This window comes from Lepidochelys kempii, chromosome 3, assembly GCF_965140265.1.
Source record: "Lepidochelys kempii isolate rLepKem1 chromosome 3, rLepKem1.hap2, whole genome shotgun sequence".
NCBI classification, from domain to species: domain Eukaryota; kingdom Metazoa; phylum Chordata; order Testudines; family Cheloniidae; genus Lepidochelys; species Lepidochelys kempii.
The window spans coordinates 1,984,645-2,012,422 of NC_133258.1; the positions used below are offsets into that span (position 1 = coordinate 1,984,645).

At 43.1% G+C, this 27,778-nt stretch overlaps 1 protein-coding gene across 19 annotated transcripts in view; it reads right to left on the reverse strand.

Annotated features, from left to right (window-relative positions):
* The window catches only part of DTNB (dystrobrevin beta), a 389,020-nt gene that overhangs the window by 120,663 nt on the left and 240,579 nt on the right, over positions 1-27,778 (reverse strand). For 15 of the 19 annotated variants that reach the window (XR_012157855.1, XR_012157851.1, XR_012157853.1 and 12 more), the window contains 2 exons: positions 27,429-27,518; positions 10,399-10,486 (listed from right to left, as the gene is read on the reverse strand). Coding sequence is in view for 2 of the 19 variants with exons in the window: in XM_073335462.1 (XP_073191563.1) it covers positions 10,399-10,486; positions 27,429-27,518 (178 nt within the window). In the remaining 17 variants the exon portion in view is untranslated. Of the gene's footprint in view, positions 1-10,398; positions 10,541-13,143; positions 13,380-27,428; positions 27,519-27,778 lie in introns of those variants that run through there. The other 4 variants (XR_012157865.1, XR_012157864.1, XR_012157866.1 and 1 more) reach the window with 4 other exon arrangements.

Sequence of the window (27,778 nt, forward strand, 5' to 3'; positions counted from 1 at the left end):
AGGGAGGCAACCTAGTGTCAGAGGATGTGGAAAAAGCTAATGTACTCAATGCTTTTTTTGCCTCTGTCTTCATGAAGAAGGTCAGCTCCCAGACTACTCCACTGGGCAGCACAGCATGGGGAGGTGGAGACCAGCCCTCTGTGAAGAAAGAAGTGGTTCAGGACTATTTAGAAAAGCTGGACGAGCACAAGTCCATGGGGCCGGATGCACTGCATCTGAGAGCGCTGAATGAGTTGGTGGATGTGATTGCAGAGCCATTGGCCATTATCTTTGAAAACTCATGGTGATCGGGGGAGGTCCCAGACGACTGGAAAAAGGCTAATGAAGTGCCCATCTTTGAAAAAGGGAAGGAGGAGGATCTGGGGAACTACAGGCCAATCTGCCTCTCGTCAGTCCCTGGAAAAATCATGGAGCAGGTCCTCAAGGAATCAATTCTGAAGCACTTAGAGGAGAGGAAAGTGATCAGGAACAGTCAGCATGGATTCACCCAGGGCAAGTCATGCCTGACTAATCTAATTGCCTTCTATGACGAGATAACTGGCTCTGTGGATGAGGGGAAAGCAGTGGACGTGTTGTTCCTTGACTTTAGCAAAGCTTCTGACACGGTCTCCCACAGTATTCTTGCCAGTAAGTTAAAGAAATATGGGCTGGATGAATGGACGATAAGGTGGATAGAAAGCTGGCTAGATTGTCGGGCTTAACGGGTAGTGATCAATGGCTCCATGTCTAGTTGGCAGCCGGTATCAAGTGGAGTGCCCCCAGGGTCGGTCCTCGGGCCGGTTTTGTTCAATATCTTCATTAATGATCTGGACGATGGGGTGGATTGCACCCTCAGCAAGTTCGCGGATAACGCTAAGCTACGGGGAGAGGTAGATACGCTGGAGGGTAGGGATAGGATACAGAGGGACCTAGTCAAATTAGAGGACTGGGCCAAAAGAAATCTCATGATGTTCAACAAGGACAAGTACAGAATCCTGCACTTAGGATGGAAGAATCCTATGCATCGCTACAGACTAGGGACCCAATGGCTAGGCAGCAGTTCTGCTGAAAAAGACCTAGGGGTTACAGTGGACGAGAAGCTGGATATGAGTCAACAGTGTGCCATTGTTGCCAAGAAGGCCTATGGCATTTTGGGACTATAAGTTGGGGCATTGCCAGCAGATCAAGGGACGTGATTGTTCCCCTCTATTCAACATTGGTGAGGCCTCATCTGGAGTACTGTGTCCAGTTTTGGGCCCCACACTACAAGAAGGATGTGGAAAAATTGGAAAACGTCCAGCGGAGGGCAACAAAAATGATTAGGGGACTGGAACACATGATTTATGAGGAGAGGCTGAGGGAACTGGGATTGTTTAGTCTGCGGAAGACAAGAACGAGGGGGGATTTGATAGCTGCTTTCAAGTACCTGAAAGGGGGTTCCAAAGAGGATGGATCTAGACCGTTCTCAGTGGTAGCTGATGACAGAACAAGGAGTAATGGCCTCAAGTTGCAGTTGGGGAGGTTTAGGTTGGATATTAGGAAAAACTTTTTCACTAGGAGGGTGGTGAAACACTGGAATGCATTACTTAGGGAGGTGGTGGAATCTCCTTCCTTAGAAGTTTTTAAGGTCAGGCTTGACAAAGCCCTGGCTGGGATGATTTAGTTGGGGATTGGTCCTGCTTTGAGCACGGGGTTGGACTAGATAACCTGCTGAGGTCCCTTCGAACCCTGATATTCTAGGATTCTATGATTCACAGAGAAAATCTCTCATATATTGGATGTACTCAGAGAACATTAGGACAAAACAAATATGGGACCAAAGAGACAATTCCCACCTTCTAAAAACATAGCCGAGTTGTACAAGTAATAGTCATGGAAGTACTCAAAGCAATGAGGGCCACCCATGTGATTTTGCCCACCTTGCCACTCCTAGCTAGTGAGAGAAAACGTATGTTCTAGGACCCTAACAAACATGGTGTATTCACACTTCCTTTGAAGAGGACAGCTTAACAAAGAGAAGGTTAAGGGGAGACTTGATTACAGTCTATAAGTAAAAAGAAAAGGAGTACTTGTGGCGCCTTAGAGACTAACCAATTTATTTGAGCATAAGCTTTCGTGAGCTACAGCTCACTTCATCGGATGAAGTGCATTTTTTTTTTGCGAATACAGACTAATAAGGCTGTTACTCTGAAACCAGTCTATAAGTACCTGCACAAGGAACAAATATTTAATCTTCAATCTAGCAGAGAAAGGTCTAATATGGTCCAATGGCTGGACACTGTAACTAGATACATTTCAGACCGGAAATAAGGTGTAAATTTTTACAGTGAGGAGTAATTAGCCATTGGAACAATTTACAAAAGTTGATGGTAGATTCTCCATCACAGACAATTTTTAAATCAAAATTGGATATTTTTCTAAACTATCTGCTGTAGGAATTATTTTGGGGAATTATTTCTCTGGCCTGTGCTATACAGGAAGTCAGACTAGATGATCACAATGGTCTCTTCTGGCCTTGGAATCTTTGGCTGTAGATGACTTTGCCAATTACTACTCTGGGTTGAACTTCTCTTATTAACCAAGATAATGAAGGAGTTAGGAAAAAGCAGTTGCAAATGCCACCTCTCAGTTGCCAGTATCCTGAATTCCTCTCAGCCAGGCTTCATGCCCGGATACGGTACTGAGACAGAACTCATTTCTTCAGTGAAAGAACTCCTGACCATCCTCCACTGATACCAGAGTTGTAGATGGTGGGTACTGGACTCAACAGTAGGGATGAGGTTGGCATCAAAATCAACTGTACCAGTGCTGAGGGCAATGATTCAGACAATACTGGGGAGCAGCACTCAGGGGCTCTTGCTCTTACTGGAAGGTTTATGAGAACCCTTATCCACTGAAATACAATGGCTGGAGTCCCCATGACAGGTTGAGGAAACTTCTTGGGTCTCATACAGTTTTTACTTCCAGAGACGTGGAAGTTTTGGCGGCCTTGGCAGATGGCCCTAGGGAAGGGAAGCAATGCCTCTTCTCTCTGTAGGTCTTCACGGGGTTTTCCTCCTTGAGAGAGCCAGAGAGGAAAGAGGAGCAGCCAGAGCACTTCTGGAGGAGGAGTACTCATTTAATCATATAAGAGTCCGGATCCAAAGCTGGAAGCATGGATTTCTCCATGAGGTGCTCCTCAGACATGCTGTGTTCTCCTAGTAAAGGACTTGCAGGTGCTGCACTTAGTCCTTACTGGCTTTTAACCAAGACAAATGAGGCAATGAGTTAATGGGCATAACAGCCTCACATAAAGTTTAAATTGTGGGACGTCTGCATAGTAACGTGGAACTGAAGTATCACTCCAGTAACAAAAACAAAGGAAGATGTATTGCTGGAATACAAAGAAAGCAAGCACTACAAACAAAACACTATGTACATTAAGGCTTGGTCTACACTTGAAAGTTAAGTCAGCATAGCTATGTTGGTCACAGGTGTGAAAAAACCACAACTTGACCGACATAGTTATACCGACAAAACCACCAGTGTAGGTGCAGCTGTGTGGATGGAAGAGTGCTTGTGTCAACAAAGCTAACTTGGTTCAGGGATATGATGTTCCTACACTGAGAGAAAATCCCCTTCTGTCGGTGTAGGTTGAGTCTACACTAGGGGACTATGCTGACATAGGGTATGTCTATGTTATGGAGCCTAAGTCCTAAACTAACACAAACTATTTACACATGAAAAGGTTACTGACAAGCTAGAAAAAACTGAGAGCTTGAAACTGTCCCCTGCTGTGATATGAAGTGGTAGAGCTTGTGAGATAATAAGGCCCTGTGGTATAAGAGTGCCAGTGAATCCTAGACTGGGCCTTGAGTTCCATCCCAAGTAGCAGCAAGACCAGTGTCGGGACTCGTGGGTACTGAGGCTTAATATCTTGGTAAAGTAGAACTGGTGCTTTAAACTTGGAACCTGATGGCAGGGAAATAAGCAATCTCACCAGCACTGATGAGGGCACAACTGGCACTTGTCCCCCTTTCCTGGTGCTCGAAGGAGCAACAGGGAGTGCTAAAGCTTCCACAGTTCTGAAGAGACTGACTCAGCGTCTGCACCTGTCTCATCCTCCCTCAGCATGAGGAACTATCCTGAGCAGCAAATTTCAATAAAATGATTTGTATTCCACAGCCTGGCTTGAGACAAACAAGAGTAATCTATTCAAAACTTTTCCAGAGCCAACATAGATAAAACCAGGATCTAAGAGTGTCTTAACTGGGTTGATTACATGTCAGGAGCTGTGCTTGCAGTATTCCAGCAAATAAACTGTGATTACTGGAGACAGAAGATCCACTGATTTAAGCAATAGGTTATATACTATAGTTAGTAGTTCTGCACTTTCATATTTGAGTTCCTTCAGAACTCTTGGGTGATGCCATCTAGTCCTGGTGATTGACTACTCTTTAATTTATCAATTTGTTCCAAAACATCCGCTAGATGAGACCTGAGTCTGGGACAGTTTCTCAGTTTAGTCACCTAAAAAGACTGGCTCAGGTGTGGGAATCTCCCTCACATCCTTTACAGTAAAAAGAAAAGGAGGACTTGTGGCACCTTAGAGACTAACCAATTTATTTGAGCATGAGCTTTCGTGAGCTACAGCTCACTTCATCGGATGCATACTGTGGAAACTGCAGAAGACATTATATACACAGAGACCATGAAACAATACCTCCTCCCACCCCACTGTCCTGCTGGTAATAGCTTATCTAAAGTGATCATCAAGTTGGGCCATTTCCAGCACAAATCCAGGTTTTCTCACCCTCCACCCCCCCCCCCCCAAACTCACTCTTCTGCTGGTAATAGGCCATCCAAAGTGACAACTCTCTTCACAATGTGCATGATAATCAAGGTGGGCCATTTCCTGCACAAATCCAGGTTCTCTCACCCCCTCACCCCCCTCCAAAAACCACACACACAAACTCACTATCCTGCTGGTAATAGCTCATCCAAAGTGACCACTCTCCCTACAATGTGCATGATAATCAAGGTGGGCCATTTCCAGCACAAATCCAGGTTTTCTCACCCCCACCCCCATACACACACAAACTCACTCTCCTGCTGGTAATAGCTCATCCAAAGTGACCACTCTCCCTACAATGTGCATGGTAATCAAGGTGGGCAAAGCCCGTTGCCAACTGTGCCCACATATCTATTCAGGGGACACCATCACAGGGCCTAATAACATCAGCCACACTATCAGAGACTCGTTCACCTGCATATCCACCAATGTGATATATGCCATCATGTGCCAGCAATGCCCCTCTGCTATGTACATTGGTCAAACTGGACAGTCTCTACGTAAAAGAATAAATGGACACAAATCAGATGTCAAGAATTATAACATTCATAAACCAGTCGGAGAACACTTCAATCTCTCTGGTCACGCAATCACAGACATGAAGGTCACTATCTTAAAACAAAAAAACTTCAAATCCAGACTCCAGCGAGAAACTGCTGAATTGGAATTCATTTGCAAATTGGATACTATTAATTTAGGCTTAAATAGAGACTGGGAGTGGCTAAGTCATTATGCAAGGTAGCCTATTTCCCCTTGTTTTTTCCTATGCGCGCCCCCCCCCGCACCAGACGTTCTGGTTAAACTTGGATTTAAACTTGGAGAGTGGTCAGTTTGGATGAGCTATTGCCAGCAGGAGAGTGAGTTTGTGTGTGTGTGTGTGTGTGTCCCTTGGAAAAAAAGGGGGCGGGGGTGAGAAAGCCTGGATTTGTGCTGGACATGGCCCACCTTGATTACCATGCACATTGTAGGGAGAGTGGTCACTTTGGATGAGCTATTACCAGCAGGAGAGTGAGTTTGTGTGTGTATGGGGGTGGGGGTGAGAAAACCTGAATTTGTGCTAGAAATGGCCCACTTTGATTATCATGCACATTGTAGGGAGAGTGGTCACTTTGGATGAGCTATTACCAGCAGGATAGTGAGTTTGTGTGTGTGGTTTTTGGAGGGGGGTGAGGGGGTGAGAGAACCTGGATTTGTGCAGGAAATGGCCCACCTTGATGATCATGCACATTGTGAAGAGAGTTGTCACTTTGGATGGGCTATTACCAGCAGGAGAGTGAGTTTGTGTGTGGGGGGGTGGAGGGTGAGAAAACCTGGATTTGTGCTGGAAATGGCCCAACTTGATGATCACTTTAGATAAGCTATTACCAGCAGGACAGTGAGGTGGGAGGAGGTATTGTTTCATGATCTCTGTGTGTATATAATGTCTGCTGCAGTTTCCACGGTATGCATCCGATGAAGTGAGCTGTAGCTCATGAAAGCTCATGTTCAAATAAATTGGTTAGTCTCTAAGGTGCCACAAGTACTCCTTTTCTTTTTGCGAATACAGACTAACACAGCTGTTACTCTGAAACCCATCCTTTACAGTGAAGACTGATGCAAAGAATTAATTTAGCTTCTGTGCAACAGCCTTGTCTTCCTTGAGTGCTCCTGTAGCACCTCGATCTTCCAGTGGCCCCACTGATTGGCAAGCTTCCTGCTTCTGATGTACATTAGAATTCTTTTGCTGTAAGTTTTTGTGTCTTTTGCTAGTTGCTCTTCAAATTAGGTCTGCCTAATTATACTTTTATGATTGACTTGCCACCGTTTATGTTCCTCAGTAGAATTTGACTTCCAATTTTTAAAAGATGTCTTTTTGTCTCTAACTGACTCTTTTAACTTTGTTTAGCCATGGTGGCATTTTTTTGGTTATCTTACTGCTTTTTTTAATTTGAGGTATACCTACAGTGTGAGCCTGTGTTATGTATTTTTAAAAAGTTTACATACAGCTTTCAGGCATTTCACTCTTGTGACCTTTCCTTTTGATTTCCACTCTAACTCCTCACTTTTGTGTAGTTCTCCTTTTTGAAGTTAATCCAAATTCATTCATTCATTTTACATATTTCTTTCATGTTCCCTCTTTCTCATCTCTGAGGTAAACAATCCTAAACTTTTCAACCTGTCTTCATATGAGTTTTCCATGCTTCTAATCGTTTTCATCACCCTTCTCTGAACCCATCTAACTCTTCAATATCTCTTTTGAGATGGGGTGACCAATATGCACCCAGTATTCTATATCAGCTCACACCCAGGGTTCAAATTCCTTATGCAGCCTAACATCTTGTTTCCTTTTTTGCCTGTAGCACCACATTGAACTGAGGCCTTCACTGAGCTGTCTCCGATGACATGGAGGACCTTTTCCTGAGTTAAATTGGTTAGTCTCTAAGGTGCCACACGTACTCCTTTCCTTTTTCTGAGTTGATACTCAAGACTAAACATGCCCAGTTTTTTTAACATTTCCTCATAGGTCAGGTTTTCCAAACCTTTTATCATTTTTGTTGCTATTCTCTGGATTCCCTCCAATTTATCCACACCTTTCCTAAAGTGTTGTGCCCAGACTTGGACACAATACTTCAGCAAAGGCCTTACCAGTGCTGAGCAGAGCAGGACAATTAGCACCCAGGTCTTACATACAACACTGCAGTTAATACACCCCAGAATGATATTAGCCTTTTTCGCAACAGCATCACTTTGTTGACTCATATTCAATTTATAATCAACTATAACCCCTAGATCCTTTCTAGGAATTCTACCACCTAGCCAGTTATTCCCCATTTTGTAGTTGTGCATTTGATTCTTTCCTTCGTAAACGCAGTGCTTTGCACTTGTCTTTACTGAATTTTATCTTGCTGTTTTCAGATTAATTCTCTGTTTTGTGAAGGTCCTTTGTGTCTTCTACAAATTTTACTACTTCATTATTCATCCCATTCCAGATAATTAAATATATTTAATAACACCTGACCTAGTAAAGAACCTTTAGGCTCCCTGCTTTTAACCTTTTGCCACAATGAAAATTTACCATTTATTCCTACTCTGTTTCCTATCTCCTAACCAGTTTTTGATCTATGACAATAATTTGCCTCTCACCACATAATGACTTAGCTTCTTTAATAGCCTTTTGTAAGGTACCTTATCAAAGTCCTTTTGAAAGTCTAAATAACCTGTCAACCAGTTCTCTTTTATCCCGCTAAGCCACTTAATACATGAGCTTCTTCAGAACTCCTGGATATACACCATCTGGACTGGATGACTTTCTGGTTTTTAAATCATCGATTTATTTCAGCACATCTTTTTCTGACATCACCAATCTCTGAGAGTACCTCACTTTTAGTAATTTAGAATAGGTCAGGGATAGACATCTCCCCAGCATTCTCTGTGGTGAAGATTGACGCAAATAAATTATTAAGCTTCTCAGCAACTTTAAGTTTTACACAAAGATTACTCAGATTACCCCGTTTCCCACCAACAGAGAACAGTCACTTAAATACTGTACCATTAGAGCAATACATGTGTGTGTAGTGAATTAAATGACTTCAGAAAATTCAAATACAGAGATTTCCTCGACAGCCCCATCAAAGGGATAATGAGGAGCTGATGTGTCCATTTCTAGAATTTTAAAAGATTTCTTGTTATTAAAGGTTTCAGAGTAACAGCCGTGTTAGTCTGTATTCGCAAAAAGAAAAGGAGGACTTGTGGCACCTTAGAGACTAACCAATTTATTAGAGCATAAGCTTTCGTGAGCTTATGCGCTAATAAATTGGTTAGTCTCTAAGGTGCCACAAGTCCTCCTTTTCTTCTTGTTATTAAAGCTCTACAAAAGGAAAATATCTGCTCATAACCCCTTCAGGAATTCAGATCACTGTATGAATGCATATTGATGGAGCTAGTAAAAGGGCCTACACACTGCAGGAGGAGATGATGAGAGTATTTATACTGCCAGAGGTAGCAAGAAGCATTCATATGGCTATTCATAGTCGTACTGTTCAATCCATCTTACACTGTGGCAGAAGAAATTCAGACTGTTCACTGGCTTGGAGTGGATAGTCCTACTTTTGAAGATTGTTTGAGGACAAGGTGGGTATTCATAATTCTGAAATGCTGATGAGGTAGTCATATTATCTGAGCTGGGGATGAAGGGATACAGTGGGGCTTTGAGTGCAAGACTCCATCAACCCACTCCACACCAACAAGCCCAGAGCTAATCAGAGCAGGCCTTAGAGTGTGTCATTAAGGCAGTGTTAGTTGTGCAAGTTTAGAGCTACTATTCAGGGTGGACATAGGAGGTATATCGTAAGGAGTCTGTATAAACAGGACATAAACAATCTTGCATTCACCCTGACCACAGAGTTCTGCATATCTGTAATCTCTACAATGGGCAGGGATCATAGTAGGGAGCATGGCCCCATCACCTGGAAAATCTGATTAAGTGCATATTTAGGTGGCCTTTGCTGTTGGTGCTTTTATAGAACCCTGGCTGTAGTTCAGAGCAGAACTTCCCAGCTGAAACCGGGGGAAGGTTGTCAGTCCAAATGCTATGTCTTCCCATGGGAATGCATCAGCTAGTGTGAAAAAGTCAAATATTTATAACCTTGATATAAACAGCTAATCTTCTATTAACTCTCACTAAATTCTTAGTTCTGCAGGTTCTCCAAGTTCCCTATGATATCTTTTGGCAATTAATTCAGATGAAAAGGGAACACTGGCCAGGAGTGAGTAGGTACAGCTGCAGGAACCAGAGTTCATTGCTGCTGAACTGAAGGATGCATAGAGAGTCCATGTCCTGATGGAAATACTGAGGGAATTCACAGGTAAGTTAATGCTAATGAAGCAGGGGTTCTCTGGGTTTTCCTGTCTGCAACCTCAAAATCACCTATGTTCTTCCCATTCCTAAATCCACATGCCAGATTCCTCTGGGCTCTTCCAGCTAAAGGTGCTAGAAGTACTATAATACATAGACATCAATAGTTATTACATAGTCCTGCCCTGAGTGCAGAGGACTGGACTAGATGACCTCTCAAGGTCCCTTCCAGTCCTACATTTCTGTGATTCTATGTGCTGTGTGAAGAAGTTTTTCCTTTATCAATTTAAATTTTTTGGCTTTTTAATTCATTGGCTTTCCCCCCTTTTTCTTGTACTATAGTGACTGATTTACATTCTCTGTAGCATATGATATTTTATATGCCTTTATCATGTGTCCACCTATTTGTCCATTCTCTACACTATGTAGGACTAATCTATTTAATTTCTTCCCATGTGACAGTCTTTCCATGCTTGTAATCATGTTGCCATTTCCTGGACATTTTCCCTAACCTTCTTGAGAAGGGGTATAGTGCAATACTGGGAAGGTGCTATTCATGCTATAAACAGTGAGAAAGGAGTGGAAAGGGAAGTAATGCCTCATTTTACATCAGCTAAGCAGAAAAAAAGACAATTTGTCTCAATTTAGCACAATATTAAGCTGCTAATCAAAGCTCTGAAAAACATTTTGCTACCTTCCTTAATAAGAAAAGAGCCAGAGAAAATCAAATTGGAGAATCAATGCATTTACTTACTGCATTTCCAGCTTCCGCAGCCAGCCTGGCAGCATATCGGGCAATAAGTCTGTGCTCCTCATCAAGTCTGCTAGGGCTGTCCAGGACACTGCCAAGGGAACAAAAGGTCAACACATCACCAGCAATACGCCTAGCTTCAGCACTGGACATGTCAAAGAAAAGGATGCATCGTTATGTAGAATCAAATTAATCTGAAATGAAAAACCCCTATCAGAAACCATCTACATCGTGCCCTTCTCCCAATCTTGAACGCAGGGCCTAGCACAAGATTGTTCTCTCAGTAGTCTATTCTCCATGGGTTTGTCCAGCCTAGTGTTAAATATTTCAAACAATAAGTTTTCAAAACTGAAAAAAAACCCTATAAAAAGATTGTTAGCAAAAAATATACTGTTTTCCCAATGATATTTTTAATAGACCCCGATCAAAACGGGTGATTAAACTGAATGGTGAAGGTGGAAAGTCCTGTACTTATAAGATCTACATGATGTGTCAAATTGAGAATGGTTTCCAAAAAGAAAAACTGAGTGAATCATGCTAACCAGAGAAGAATTCATGCTGTAACTGAAAAAGATAAACTAAAATGCAGAAATGCTGCTGATAGGCCAGACTGGCAGGAGTAAAATGTACAAGGCATGCAAGGATTCCATTTTGAGACCGAGAATTTGTCCTTCATTCCATGGCTGACAGAGGTTGAGGATGCTGCAGAAATGGCACTTTTAGGGCTTGACCTGACTCCGACTAATTTCAGCAGATGTTGGATCAGGACCATATGGCTGCAGGAGCAGAGGTAAGGACCTTCACATCACTCTGTAGAAATATTATTGCAGCTGTCTTGTGAGAAACAGTAAACGAGCTCTGGAAGCAAATGTCTCCTGCAATTTGACCCACATTGACAGAACCATGAAACAGTAGGAAAAGTTGGAAGTTGAAGGCTGGAGAAGCAAAAGCAAAAATAGGAACTCTGGTGGTAAACATACGAATGGCCACAAGGGGTCAGACGAATGGTCCATCTAGCCCTAATCCAGTTTTCTGACAGTGGCCGGCACCAGATGCTTCAGAGGGAATGAATAGAATGGGGTGATTCGCAGGAACCATCCCGTCATCCAGTTCCAGAATCTGACAGTCAGAGGCGTAGGGACACCCAGAGCCTGGGGTTGCATCCCTGACCATCTTAGCTAATAGTCATTGATGGACCTATCCTCCATGAATTTATCTTGTTCTTTTGAACCCAGTTATACTTCTGGCCTTCACAACATCCTTTGACAATGAGTTCCACAGCTTGACTGTGTTGTGTGAAGAAGTACTTCCATTTGTTTCATTTAAACCTGCTGCCTATTCATTTCACTGGGCGACCCCTAGTTCTTGTGTTATGAGAAGCGATAAGTAACACTTCCTTGTTCACTTTCTCTACACCAGTCATGATTTTATAGACTTTGATCATCTCCCCCCTTAGGTGTCTTTTTTTCCAAGCTGAACAGTCCCAGTGTTTTTAATCTCCTTTTCCATTTCTAATATATCGTTTTTGAACAGATGTTTTCAGAGAACTATCCATAATGACTCCAAGATCTCATTCTTGAGTGGTAACAGCTAATTTAGACCCCATCATTTTGTACATATAATCAGGATTATGTTTTCCAATGTGCATTACTTTGCATTTATCAACACTGAATTTCATCTGCCATTTTGCCGCCCAGCCACCCAGTTTTGAGAGATTCTTTTGTAACTCTTTGGAGTCACCTTTGCACTTAACTATGTTGAGTAAATTTAAGAACATAAGAATGGCCACACTGGATCAGACTAAAGGTCCATCTAGCTCAGTATCCTGTCTTCTGACAGTGGCCAATGCCAGGTGCCCCAGAAGGAATGAACAAAACAGATAATCATCAAGTGATCCATCCCCGTCACCCATTCCCAGCTTCTGGCAAACAGAGGATAAGGACACCATCCCTGCCCATCCTGGCTAATAACCATTGATTTTGTAGTGTCTGCAAACTTTGCCACCTCATTGTTTACTCCTTTTTCCAGATCATTTATGAATATGTTGAACAGCACTGGTCCCAATACAGATCCTTGTGGGACCTAGCTATTTACCTCTCTCCACTGTGAAAACTGACTGTTTCTTCCTATCCTTTGTTTCCTGTCTTTTAACCAGTTACTGATCCATGAGAGGACCTTCCCTCTTACACCATGATTGCTTAGTTTGCTTAAAAGTCTTTAGTCTTTGACAAGGTCCATCGCTTTCTGAAAGTCCGAGTACACCCTTGTCCACGTTTTTTGACCCCCTCAAAGAATTCTAATAGATTGGTGTAGCATGATTTCCCTTTTTAAAATCCCTGTTGACTCTTCCCCAACAAACCGTGTTCATCTATGTGTCTGATAATTTTGGTGGATGATCTTCAGGACTAATAGGAAATCTGTGGTGGGAGGAGAGCACAACATGGGTCTCAAACCATTTATATTTCCAGAAAAGTGCTTATACTAGTCTAGTGAGCCTGGCAGGGCCTACCTAATATATAACACACTATAAACTTTAGAAATGGTTTTAAACTAAACATCTTTAAAAAAAAAACAACATCAGGCTATAGTGGACAAACAGTAAGTTTTGAATTAATTGAAATTAGTCAATATAAAGACTTGCTATGAGCTCAGACTATGGGCTGCAAAGTTTCCATTACAACAAATCAGAAGTGAGATGCTATATGAAAGAGCAGGCTTTTCAAGTTAGTGTTAAATTGAAATATTTGCCTTTGTTGCTGGTGTCTGATTCAGTCACTACAGCATGTCTTTTTTCTCCACTATAGTTTGTCTTTAAAATCATAGGTAATAAAATATTTTAATGAGGCTCAATTTTGCAATGTAGCCTAATGCCAGAAGGGCTTGCTTCTTGACACTGGATCCACAGATGTAGTGCTCGATGTCCGAAAATATGCAGTGTTGTGCACCTATGCATTTTCAATCAAACGCAGGAACAGAATCAAGCCCTAAAAATGCAATTAAGGTAAAGAAATAAATGCTAAGTGCCTGGTAGAATACATTAAAAAATATCTGCATTACATTGTACAATCATTAATTACACCTTAATTTCACAGGCAAATATTCATTTTAATTAAACAGTAGAATTCAAGTTACATACCTCACATTTATTTTAAAATATGCATTTGTTCAAATTCATTAACTTGGACTCCTCCAGAGTTGGACGGTCAGTCAGAGGGGAGGTGTCAGAGGTTATATCTTACACAACAGGGAAGCATGAGGAAGCTGAGTGAAGGTAATGCTGTAATTTACACATTGAAAGGCTTGGAAGTAGGTGTAAATTACACCAGTTCAGATATACTTCTGAATTTGGCCTACTGTGTGTCCATAAACAGAATAATTTAAAGATATACAGTGATCTCGATGCAATAATACTAGAGAAAGAGGGGCCTGTAAGGGAAGGTGAAAATTGAGGAAAGTAGTATTAAGAATTGAGACAAACCATTGTATTGGCCTTGATGATCTTTCCCTGTTTCTATTCCCCGCCCCATAACACTGTATATTCAAAACACTTTTTCTGGACCATGGCACAGTTTTATTGTAGGTCCACCTTCCCTACCTTGCTATCTGAATTTGATTTTGATACTGTGAAAGTACAATGAATTCTATTGAACTTATAATTCATTAAAAAAATGCTACTTGAAGGGTTTGTTGAAATATAGTTGTCAGGAAGAGAAACATTAAGGAGTGTGAGACAATGGGTCCTCAAACTAATTAACTTAGAGCTCCTGCTGAGCTAGGAGATTGGTAAACGTTAGTATGCAAATAAGATATGTATATTTGTCAGTTTCTGCTTCCTTTTGTCTCTTATATTAAATTGGCTTTGGCTTGTCTGTATAAATAAGTTAGCTTGAGCTTTTGCAGGGACTCACATATCTGGGTGCATTGGCAAAGCGCTTTGCTAATAAACAGAGTGGTCTGACAAATTATGTGAGTCCTGAATCTGACTTTGACAATTTGGAGGTCCCACCGAGATGGCAACCGTCTTCACTGGGGCTGTGTGACTCCTGACTGTTCTTAGGACGGCCGTGGCAAGCTGGCACCTGGGCATTTGGCCCGAGCGGACCTCCGCCAGAATGGAAGGGTGCATGACCACAGTGAAGTCTACACCATCGAACCTGTTGGTTCCCACTCTGTTCTGGTACGGATCCCGGGATCTGACATCAGGAATCTGGTCAGGTAATTATTTCTGTGTTTTGTCCGGACTGAGGACTGTCTTGTCTCTGTGTCTGTCCATCCTCCCTGTGGTATGTTTGAGTCTGGGCGCCGTCTCCGTCTGGGGATCGGCTGACCAAAGGGTTCCTGTCCCCACAGTCTGAGTGAGGGAAATCTGCACAATCGCAGCCGCACCGCGCCTGGGGTAAAACCCTTGGTGTGAAAGCAAGGGCGATTGAGGCATTAGCCTGTGGGCTCCTTTTGTGTGTTGCACCGGGCATTGCTCTGACGAACCCGACTTTCCTTCTTGTGTGATTGGTGCGTAAAGTCCTCCTGTATGGGTAACCAGACGTCTAAGTCGGGACAGTTCCCTAAAGGAACGCTGGCTCAGTTTATGTATTTTAGGAACGGTCCGGACTCCAGTAAATTTCTGGAAAAATGGTCTAGGCTAACTCAGGAGAATCCCAAAATTCAGTGGCCACTGTTAGGATCTTGGGACAAAGACTGAGTAGACATCTTAAAAGACAAACTCGGCCAACCTAAAATTAAATTGGCAAAAGGAGAGGTTGATTGTTTCACGCAGTGGTGGGAAGAGGAAAATCATAAGTGGACAGAATCAAAACTTGCCCCTCTCAAAGATTCTGGCTTCTATCTCACCAGATGCAACTCATTTTACTGTTGTTGATTTGTGCTCTGCTTTCTTTTCTGTCCCGGTTCACCCTGACTCCCAGTTCCTGTTTGCCTTTACTTACAAGGGGCAACAGTACACATGGACCACACTGCCCCAGGGGTATACTGAAAGCCCATCGTATTTTTCCCAAGCATTAGTCCGAGACCTTGCTGACCTTGTTTTCCCGTCCAGGTCCATACTAGTCCAATATGTAGATGATCTACTCCTCTGTTCCCCTTTATTGTCTGCCTCTGAAACTGACTCTTTAGTGCTCCTTACTGCCCTAGCAAATAAAGGTCACAAAGCTTCTCGCTCTAAACTACAACTCTGTCAAGCTTCTGTCACATACCTTGGCTTTCTCCTCTCCCAGTTTTCCCGTGCACTTTCTCCCACCCGCGTCCAAGCTATCCTTAGCTTTTCCCGACCCTGCTCCCCACGCCAAGTCCGGAAGTTTTTAGGCATGGCTGGATTTTGCAGACAATGGATTCCCCAATATGCCTCCCTTGCAAAACCTCTCCAGGAACTCACTCGATTCTCTGTGCCTGACCCCATGCCGTGGCTCCCTAAGGCCAATTCTGCCTTTGTTTCCCTCAATCAGGGTTTGGCTTCTGCCCCTGCCTTAGGGCTGCTTGACTATTCTAAGCCTTTTACCCTTTTCTGACATGAACAATCTAGCTGTGCACTTGGAGTTCTCACTCAGATGCACGGAGAAAAGAACCACCCAGTATCTTATTTCTCTGCCACTTGAGACCCTGTTGCCCAAGGCTTACCCCCCTGCCTGCGTGCTGTGGCTGCTGCAGCGCCCCTAGTCGAAATGTCTGATTCCCTTGTTCTCTGCTCTCCTCTTACCCTCCTGGTCCCTCACTGACCTCGCCCTGCTCCAAGACTCTGCCCCAGAAACCGAGAAAGAATTCTGGGTTGCCCAAGATTGCTCTCTACATCCTGATTCTTTTTGGCGCTCGCCTACTGGCGCCTTTGTAGCCCCCTTTTCACTCTACCCGTCTCTGGCCGCCCTGCTACACGGTGTTTCGCATGTCGGAAAGGAGGGGATGGTCTCTGCTGTAACTAAGACAGGATGGTGGGCCCCCCCATTTTAGCTCTTTTGCAGCCCGCCACTGTGCAGCCTGTACCATTTGCCAAAGCCATAATATTGGCAAACCTGTAAAAGTGGCCCAGGGGTTCTGGGGTCTGCCTCAAGCACCGTTCTTGCATTGGCAACTTGATTTTGTACAAATGCCTAAGTGTCAACAATATGAATTTATATTGTTATGGTATGTTTATTCTCTGGTTGGATTGAAGCCTTTCCTTGTCGCAAGGCTGACTCACTGTCTGTTGCCAAATGTTTGTTAACTCATATTATGCCTGCCAAGGGAATTCCTGCTACTCTGTCCAGTGATCGGGGTGCACATTTTACTGGACAACTTGTTCAACACCTGGACTGTATATCGCACATCAGACACCTGCTGCACTGTCCCTCCCACCCACAGAGTGCAGGTGCAGTTGAAAGACGAAATGATGTACTTAAGAATAAGCTTGCTAAAATTTGTGACTCTACAGGATTAAGCTGGCCAGTAGCCTTACTATTAGCCCTTATGGGCATGAGATCCACTCCATACCAAAGGCATAAATTAAGTCCCTTTGAAATTGTTACGGGACGCCCTATGCGAGCTATGACTACCATTACTCCCGTTCCAGATTTGAACTTGACTCACAGTGCGCTCCTTCAGTATTGCAAGGGACTAATGCAAGCTGTAAGTCACTTCCATTCACAGGTTCGAGCCGCCTGGCCCACGGAACCCACCTCTGACGCTTGCCACAACCTCGAGCCAGGTGATTGGGTCTACGTACAGCACCATCATCGAAAGCACGCCTTGGAGCCCCGGTGGAAGGGTCCTCATCAGGTACTGCTTACTACACAGACGGCTCTTAAACTATCTGGCATCGCAGCGTGGATACATGCTTCACAGTGTAAGAAGGCACCATCCCCAGAGAACCAAGCATCACCTCAGGACGACGCAGAGTCAATTTTGACTCCAGAAGAAGACGTAGAGGAACAGTCTGCAATACCTTACAATCTACGCTCTCGTAAGGGTTGCCAGAAGCAGATGACCAAAAAAAAAAAAAAAGGCAGTAGTGAGCCTAGCGCCTACTGCCTGGTGGGTGTAAAACCGTGACTACGGTTCCCTCAGTTGAGGTTGTCAGAACCAGAAGAGCCTTGCCTCCAACATGCACCTCTGCCTGTTCCTCGGCTGCTGGTATCTTATGGTCTGGGGAGTCCACGATGACAATTCTTTTATCCAGCAGCAGGTGTGGACAGCTCAGACCCTAAATATTTCTACTTGCTGGGTCTGCAGCCATATCCCAGCCCACTCTCAAACTGGTGTTCCTGTCCTGGCTATCCCACTCAAGTCCCCAGACCTCACTGGAGGGCCTCGTCCGTTTAACAAAATATGGAACAGCAATGACACTTGGGAAGCGGTGGGAATAAATGCATCTCAATGGATAAATGTGGTGGAGGGAAAAGGTCATTGGTGTTGGGTGTGTAATGGGACAGGGCTGGATCTGGGGAAAAGCCATTGCCTTCAGCGTATTGTGGCCAATGGTGAATGGGATTATTCAAACAAAACTAAAAAGTGGGGGGCCGGGAATGGAGATATGAATTTTTTCTCAACCTGGGATCAAACAGAGAAATCAAACTCATGTTCCCCCTATAGTAACCTTAGTGAAAACAATACAATCTTTCAATGTCATGCAAATAACACCACTCCTCGTAAGGAGAATTACCCTGTACCCTTTGGGGGATACTACTCCTTTGCAAACACCTATATGACAAATGGGTGCAACCGACCCTTCCCGGCCTATAGTAGGCCATCACTGGGTGTGTGGGACCAGAGCTTATACTGCACTACCAGCTAATTGGTCAGGAATCTGTTATCCCGCCCGACTCTTCCCACAATTCCGAGTGCTAGGAACCTTCCCTCGAGAACGCCTCCGCAATTTCAGGAGAAAAGAAGGGACTTAACAGATGCCCAATGGTATGTAAATAACATAAGCCCCTTACCCTGGGAAGAGGCCATTGGCAGTTCCTTCATACCATTAGGGGGAGTAATACACCATGCAAAAAGGCTCCTAAGGTTACAAGCAGTAGTTGAAATAATGGCAAATGAAACCGGAGAAAGTTTAAGAGCCCTGGCCAAAGAAACAGGGGCAATCCGACAGATGGCCCTCCAAAACCGTCAGGCACTGGACATAGTGCTCGTGGCAAAAGGAGGGACTTGTGCTCTCATTGGAAAAGACTGCTGTGTGTATATACCAGACAACACCAATGAGGTAATAGACCGTGCTATCCACTTAGAACAAATCACATATCTTCCCCACGAAGAGCCAAGTTCTTTATTGAAGTGGCTAAGTAACCTTTTCAATTTCTCTGGCATAGGAAACTGGTTGTTTCAGGGAGCCCTAACTCTCTTGTTTGGAATCCTAATAATTTTTGTATGTTTTCAGTTACTTTCCTGTTGTATCCAAAATTGTGTCAGGCATGCTACACAGATAGCTGCCCCAAACCAGAGGGCTAATTTGATTATTTTAAATATCACTGATGAACAAAGAGATAAAGAACGATTGATATGTGGAACCCAGTCATTGTTGGTCATTGCGTAGCTTGACCAAAAGGAGGGATTGTGAAAGTAGAATGAATTATATTGAAATTATAATTCATTAAAGAAATGCTACTTGAAGGGTTTGTTGAAATATATTTGTCAGGAAGAGAAACATTAAGGAGTGTGAGACAATGGGTCCTCAAACTAATTAACTTAGAGCTTCTACTGAGCTAGGAGATTGGTAAATGTTAGGATGCAAATAACATATGTATGTATCAAAGCCCAGGCTGGGATGATTTAATTGGGGATCGGTCCTGCTTTGAGCAGGGGGTTGGACTAGATGACCTCCTGAGGTCCCTTCCAACCTGACATTCTATGATTCTGTATTTGTCAGTTTTTGCTTCCTTTTGTCTCTTATGTTAAATTGGCTTTGGCTTGTCTGTATAAATAAGTTAGCTTGAGCTTTTGCAGGGACTCACATATCTGGGTGCATTGGCAAAGCGCTTTGCTAATAAACAGAGTGGTCTGACAAATTATGTGAGTCCTGAATCTGACTTTCACAACTCCTGTGTGGATTTCATCAGCAATTTAAGTTGTTTGACCCCTTCTTTCTAGTCAGCTCTCTTGCTGCAGGATCTTTCATTCCCTTTGTTCATAATTTGGTATAACTTAACTGTCTCTCACTTCCTGAAATAGTTTCTCTTTATATTAAAATGTATTAGAAAAAATTATTCAAAAATTAATATTCTAATGGGGAAAACCTACAATTTCTTCTTCATTATGTCAGAAGTCTTATGTGTGCAGAAAGGTACTTGAGTTTGAACTTGCCTCTTATACCTCAGACTTCCACATGTCATTTAACACAGAATTCAGGCTTCATGTATGGAAACAGAAGGCACAATTCACCATTCAGTGCAATACACATGTACTATATCTAACAATACTGTAGAAATAACATAAAGGGTATTAAACAGCAATCTGTGAAATGTCACAGAATCCTATATCCTGCTTCATGAAGTAAAGAAAAATCATTTGCTTGTAGTTACTGCTGTGAAGCCAATCTCACGGGATTCTCACTCTGACGACTGTTTCTTCTAACACAAGACCAGCAAAACTCCCACAGCTTAGAATTTTTGGCCTTTGAGGCAGCAGGAGGAGGGTAGAGTGTGAGCCTGAATGAGTGATATTGGCTACCATGCACTACTTGCACAGGCTATTTTCAAAATGGCCCTTTACAAGAAATGATAAGATACTTACAGATAAGCAGTTATGTAGTAACATAATTTCCAATACTTTAAAGACATTGGGCCAAAGTCTCCAGACTGCTCTGACCACTTTGTGCTCCTTGAAGAGTGCCAAGTGGTCATAAACTCACCAGAGATTTCTAGCAGAGAATTCCTTTTATGGAGGGGAATGGCATAGAGTGAGCACCAGTCATTCCCCTTTCCCCAGTGTAAAGGGGAAGATAGGAGCATGTCAGGGACGACCTGAGGAGTAACAACTGAGCTTCACTATGCCTAATCCTTCACTGGGATAAAGGATCTTACCGGTGCTGTCCCTAGCTATTCTGGGGCCCTATTCTGCAAGGGGGTGGGGTCCCAGGCCTCCACAGGGGTGGAGTGGGGGGCTGGCCCCAGACCTCCACGGGGGAGGGGAAGGGAGGAGGGGCTGGCTTGGGGGCCAGGGGGGAACAACCCCCCAGCACGCCAGTACTCACTGACAGCGTAGCTACGGCCGGGTCCCTGAACTTCCTGCCACCAGTGAGTGTAGGCCTGGCCCTGCTGCACTCCTCAGGGTGGGAAGAGGCGGGGCTGGGTGGGGGCAGGGGGGAGGGATAGCTCATAGGGGGGAGGGATAGCTCAGTGGTTTGAGCATTGGCCTGCTAAACCCAGGGTTGTGAGTTCAATCCTTGAGGGGGCCATTTAGGGATCTGGGGCAAAAATTGGGGATTGGTCCTGCTTTGAGCAGGGGGTTGGACTAGATGACCTCCTGAGGTCCCTTCCAACCCTGATATTCTATGATTCTTTGGGGAAGGGGTGGAGTGGGGGCGGGGCCTGGAGAAGAGGCGGGGCAGGGACTGGAGCAGCATGCAGCCGCGCAGGGCACCAGGAAATTTGGTGCCCCAAGTTTCCTGGTGCCCCACGCAGCTGCGTACTTTGCGTATGGGTAAGGACAGTCCTGGATCTTACGTCAGCACCACAGTTTAGAGCAGGGTCCTTCTGCTCTAACTTACGCTGGGGCCAGGCAGCCCCAAATCAGGGTGCCACAACTGGCTCCCTGAGACCATCACTCTCCACTGCAACTTGGACATACTGGAGAAGAAGGGCCACTGTCTCGACAGGATTCTCACACTTGAATAATAAGAAGTTTGAGGATATCCCAAACAAAAAATAGGCTCCAAAAGGCAGCAACAGAAAAGACCATCAGAATCAATGAAAAATTTTAGCTGCTAACAGATACCACAGAGACTCTGACACTGGAATGTGGAGGTAGCAATAAAAATGAGAAAATGACTTCAAATAGAGATATTTGGCCACCATAACATAAAACCCCCCAAATAAACAAAACTCCTCTGGGGATGCAGTGGAGAGAGTTGGTTCTCTCCTATTTAGGAAATATGTTCTCTGGACGCTGTTTCTGATCAATATCACTTTATGGATGCGTGAAGAGAGGTCTGTGTGGCTGCTGTGCAGAGGACAGCCAGGGAGATTTCTTTCACACAGGTAGTAGAGTCAACTAAAGCTTGTTAACAAATTAAAAAATGTTAAGAAATATCTAAATTTCTAAGCTCTTTCCATTTCATAGGGTTCAAGACAGACCCATTTTCATTTTTTCAACATTTTAATTGCATTTTTATCAATGGTTATTGAAATTGGTTTTCCACAAAACCCAATTTTCAATAAATGAAGCATTTTTATAACAGTTTTGATGTTTTTAAAAAATTGATAGAAAGTGGAATGGGGACAGTTGGTCCATGTATCTCTCTTTCGTGTCCCTTGTGGATTCCTGGGTGTGTCCCAACTAAGAGCCAGCTTTCTTGGAGGGGTTGGAGGTGATCTCCATGACTTGTGCACACATGGTTTGATTCCAAACCAATTTCAAAGTCCCACACATTATGGGTGGCTTCCAGTCAGAAAATACAATGAATAAGGTTTACACTGTCGTGTCCCAAGGGCATCTCTTGGACCAGTGAGATCCCTTCCTCTTTTGAAGACCCAGCTATAACATGAACATAGATTCTAGAAAGAGATGAGACAGTTTGACTATTGATAAGCAGGAGCAAGGAATAGTATATGCTTCGCAGAACTGAGGCAAAAATATTAAAGTCTCAAGAAAATCGAGAGGGGCATGCCAAACCAAACAGAACTGATACAATGAGAAAAAATGAAACTAATTAAGAGCCATAAGGCACCAAGATGGGAGGGAAAGGGGGAAAGAGAGGTTGAACTTGAGACATTGAGGCAAAGGAAGATTTAACCATCGGTGGTGGATCTAGGCGTGCTGGGGGGGCTGCCACACCCCCTGGCTTGAAGTGGTTTCCGTTACATACAGGGTTTACAGTTTGGTTCAGTGGCTCCCAGCACCACCACTATACACATTGTTCCACCACCCCTGGATTCAACTCCCTGAGGCAAAATGCAGTGAGGCCCCAAGGCAGAGAAAAGAGACAAATGCAGTGAGGCACAGACACCAACACCCAAGCTTGGCCGCCATGTAATGAGGCAAAAAGAGAATTTGGGCAATTTGGAAGAAAATACTGGGTACTAAAGGGCTCCTTAGTCTCGCAGAAAAAGGCAGAACAAGAACCAAAGCCTGGAAACTAAAGCCAGACAAATTAAAATAGGAAGTAAGATACATTTTTAACAGTGACAGTCATTATCTACTGGAACAAACTAGCAAAGAAAGTGGTGAATTATCCATCTATTGATGACTTCAAACCAAGACTGGATTGCCTTTCTAGAATATATGTTTTAGCCAAGCACAAATTATTGGATTAAATATGGGGTAACTGGGTGAAATTTAATGGTCTTTGCTACACAGGAGGTCAGACAAGATAATCTAAAGGCTCCTTCTGTCCTTAAATTCTATGTATCTATAAAAGGAGAGGGAGTCATTAATTATTAATTATTATTATTAATTGAGTGTGTATGAGTCCTGGAATGGCAGGCCACCTCCACCTTTGGCAATGACTTTTTATGGTGTATAGAGAATCCCACCAGTTTATCGCAGACAGAAGGATGTAACCTGTACATGGGATTCTTGACTGCTGGGAGAGATCAAAAGCATGGATAGTGGAGGTGGAGGCTTCATCGGGGATGTGGAGGAGCACTCTCTCCTGCTCAATTCTGCCAGACACACTGAGGGCAGAATTTATTTACTTTTAAAAAAACCCTGTCAATATGTTTTGGAAGGAGCAAAATCCTCCCTCTGAGATCAAGTGTTCTAACATTTTGCAATGTGGCAGCTATTAGCTACATCTAGTAGTTTCTCAAATCTCATGTATGTGATCATGATCATGGGATCTGTGTGATCATGGGAGACTTTAACTTCCCAGATATAGACTGGAGGACGAGTGCTAGTAATAATAATAGGGCTCAGATTTTCCTAGATGCGATAGCTGATGGATTCCTTCAACAAGTAGTTGCTGAACCGACTAGAGGGGATGCCATTTTAGATTTGGTCTTGGTGAGTAATGAGGACCTCATAGAGGAAATGGTTGTAGGGGATAATCTTGGCTCAAGTGATCATGAGCTAATTCAGTTCAAACTGAATGGAAGGATTAACAAAAATAAATCTGCAACTAGGGTTTTTGATTTCAAAAGGGCTGACTTTCAAAAATTAAGGAAATTAGTTAGGGAAGTGGATTGGACTGAAGAATTTATGGGTTTAAAGGTAGAGGAGGCCTGGGATTATTTTAAATTAAAGCTGCAGAAGCTATCGGAAGCCTGCATCCCAAGAAAGGGGAAAAAATTCATAGGCAGGAGTTGTAGACCAAGCTGGATGAGCAAGCATCTTAGAGAGGTAATTAAGAAAAAGCAGAAAGCATATAGGGAGTGGAAGAAGGGAGGGATCAGTAAGGAAAACTACCTTATTGAGGTCAGAATATGTAGGGATAAAGTGAGACAGGCTAAAAGTCAAGTAGAGTTGGACCTTGCAAAGGGAATTAAAACCAATAGTAAAAGGTTCTATAGTCATATAAATAGGAAGAAAACAAAGAAAGAAGAAGTGGGACCGCTAAAAACTGAGGATGGAGTGGAGGTCAAGGATAATCTAGGCATGGCCCAATATCTAAACAAATACTTTGCCTCAGTCTTTAATAAGACTAAAGAGGATCTTAGGGATAATGGTAGCATGATAAATGGGAATGAGGATATGGAGGTAGACATCACCATATCTGAGGTAGAAGCGAAACTCAAACAGCTTAATGGGACTAAATCGGGGGCCCCAGATAATCTTCATCCAAGAATATTAAAAGAATTGGCACAAGAAATTGCAAGCCCATTAGCAAGAATTTTTAATGAATCTGTAAACTCAGGGGTTGTACCGTATGATTGGAGAATTGCTAACATAGTTCCTATTTTTAAGAAAGGGAAAAAAAGTGATCCAAGTAATTATAGGCCTGTTAGTTTGACATCTGTAGTATGCAAGGTCTTGGAAAAAATTTTGAAGGAGAAGGTAGTTAAGGACATTGAAGTCAATGGTAAATGGGACAAAATACAACATGGTTTTACAAAAGGTAGATCGTGCCAAACCAACCTGATCTCCTTCTTTGAGAGAGTAACAGATTTTTTAGATAAAGGAAACGCAGTGGATCTAATTTACTTAGATTTTAGTAAGGCGTTTGATACTGTGCCACATGGGGAATTATTAGTTAAATTGGATAAGATGGGCATCAATAGGAAAATTGAAAGGTGGATAGGGAATTGGTTAAAGGGGAGACTACAACGGGTCCTACTGAAAGGTGAACTGTCAAGTTGGAGGGAGGTTACCAGTGGAGTTCCTCAAGGATGAGTTTTGGGACCAATCTTATTTAATCTTTTTATTACTGACCTGGGCACAAAAAGTGGGAGTGTGCTAATAAAGTTTGCAGATGATACAAAGCTGGGAGGTATTGCTAATTTAGAGAAGGACAGGGATACCCTACAGGAGGATCTGGATGACCTTATAAACTGGAGTAATAGGAATAGGATGAAATTTAATAGTGAGAAGTGTAAGGTCATGCATTTAGGGATTAATAACAAGAATTTTAGTTATAAGCTAGGGACGCATCAACTAGAAGTAACGGAGGAGGAAAAGGACCTTGGAGTATTGGTTGATCATAGGATGACTATGAGCTGCCAATGTGATATGGCTGTGAAAAAAGCTAATGTCGTCTTGGGATGCATCAGGAGAGGTATTTCCAGTAGGGATAAGGAGGTTTTAGTACCGTTATATAAGGCACTGGTGAGACCTCACCTGGAATACTGTGTGCAGTTCTGGTCTCCCATGTTTAAGAAGGATGAATTCAAACTGGAACAGGTACAGAGAAGGGCTACTAGGATGATCCGAGGAATGGAAAACTTGTCTTATGAAAGGAGACTCAGGGAGCTTGGCTTGTTTAGCCTAACTAAAAGAAGGTTGAGGGGAGATATGATTGCTCTCTATAAATATATCAGAGGGATAAATACCAGAGAGGGAGAGGAATTATTTAAACTCAGTACCAATGTGGACACAAGAACAAATGGATATAAACTGGCCACTAGGAAATTTAGATTAGAAATTAGACAAAGGTTTCTAACCATCAGAGGAGTGAAGTTTTGGAATAGCCTTCCGAGGGAAGTAGTGGGGGCAAAAGATCTATCTTGCTTTAAGATTAAACTCGATAAGTTTATGGAGGAGATGGTATGATGGGATAACATGGTTTTGGTAATTAAATATTCATGGTAAATAGGCCCAATGGCCTGTGATGGGTTTTTAGATGGGGTAAGATCCAAGTTACCCGGGAAAGAATTTTCTGTAGTATCTGGCTGATGAATCTTGCCCATATGCTCAGGGTTTAGCTGATCGCCATATTTGGGGTCGGGAAGGAATTTTCCTCCAGGGCAGATTGGAAGGCCCTGGAGGTTTTTCGCCTTCCTCTGTAGCATGGGGCACGGGTCACTTGCTGGAGGATTCTCTGCTCCTTGAGGTCTTCAAACTACAATTTGGGGACTTCAATAGCACAGATATAGGTGTGAGGTCTTTCTTAGGAGTGGTGGGTGAAATTCTGTGGCCTGCATTGTGCAGGAGGTCAGACTAGATGATCATAATGGTCCCTTCTGACCTAAATATCTATGAATCTATGAATCTATGTATGTGCCTTGAAGTGCAGTCAATGTGACAGCCCCTCATCACTAGCTCCTTTTCATCTTAACCTGAAAAAACTACATGAATCCTTTGACGTAGTGAGTCAGGAATTCTTTGCTTGTTACATGGTGGACAGTGCTGTATGCTGCTGGGTAAACAGGTGTTAGCAGAGAATAGTGACTCAACCTTCAGAGGGAATGACTGACTTCACTCAGTGATTTGGAAAGCTAGAGCTTATCTTTTCCACATATCTGTGGGACAGAAATTGCTAAATGAAAGAATGATGGCATATGGCCTTCTTCCAAAAAGCTAAGCCAGTGGGCATGTGTGGACAGGTTGATGCAAAGCCTCCAGGCACATCCTCTAAGGCTCTGCACCTCCTCTTCCTCTCCAGCACAGATCTGTCTCTGTCAATAAATCGTTAGGCCCCAAAGTGGGGTGGGGAAGACCTGCAGGCCAGGGAAGCAAAGTGGTAGAAAATAAAGTTATGGTGGAGTGAAGCCACCATGCTTCAGAGCTCTGGGGGAAACCTTTCTAGACCTCTCTCTTTATACAGAATCTAGTTTTACAGATATAAAAGATAAATGCACACAGCCACTAATTTTAAATGAGAAGAGAGAGGATCTCTCCAAAGCACTTACCAAACTTCTCTCACACTGTTTAGTAAAGATAAAGGACTGGAGTTTTGAGACCATGGCATGTTACGTAAGTCACGCGCATGTGTATTTTCAGAATAATTTGAAGGATTCTGGACAGACTTGCCCCAGTTGCATCTGCTGGGGCACATATACCCTTGAGTAGAGCAGTGAATAGGATCTAAAAAACAATGGTTTAGTGTCCATGGACCCCTATGCTGAAACCATTTTAGTGTTTGCCTAAAACTACCATTAAATTGTTTACAGTAACAAAGGTGGCTAGTTTTTAATACATTTTTAGGATTAAGTTCATAAGAGTGGAAAAAAAAATTCAAGCGAAAGTTGCACAAAACCTTGAGAAAACTTTGAAGACACCAAAAATATGGTTTCGGTTTAAATAAAATTCACCCTGGGCCTGGGATAAAGGGTGAAAAAAGCTCTGCACACCATATAAGCACCATGTAAGCTCTCAGTAAGAGGCTTCAGTGGTGTGGAGTGCCTTGTGCAGACCTACTGCCATGGGGTGACTTTCACCTCCCACCTGTAAATCTCCCAAAGAAAACAGCATTATTGTCCCCATCCCCACTCCATGAAAGCTTTCCTCACACTAACCGTGTACCATTCTGTAGCCGGCTCACATATGTTGCTATCAGTGCATGCTCATCAGCTAAACGATTGGCAGTGTCCAGTCTGTACTGCAACCTAGTAGTAATGAAGGCAAAGAAAGCAAACAAAACATACAAAATAAATATAAAGCAAATTATTGTGTTAACAAAACACACAACGGTAATTAAAATGAACACAGATTGATGAACAGTTAAAAATACACACATGATTCAACAAGCGTCACATGAAAATGATACCTACTAACAACTGGGTGCTCACAGATATTGCCCCCAAATACCCTATCTTTCTGTGGGGTTCCTTCCAACCTGCATTGAGTAGTTTCATTTCTGGAAGGC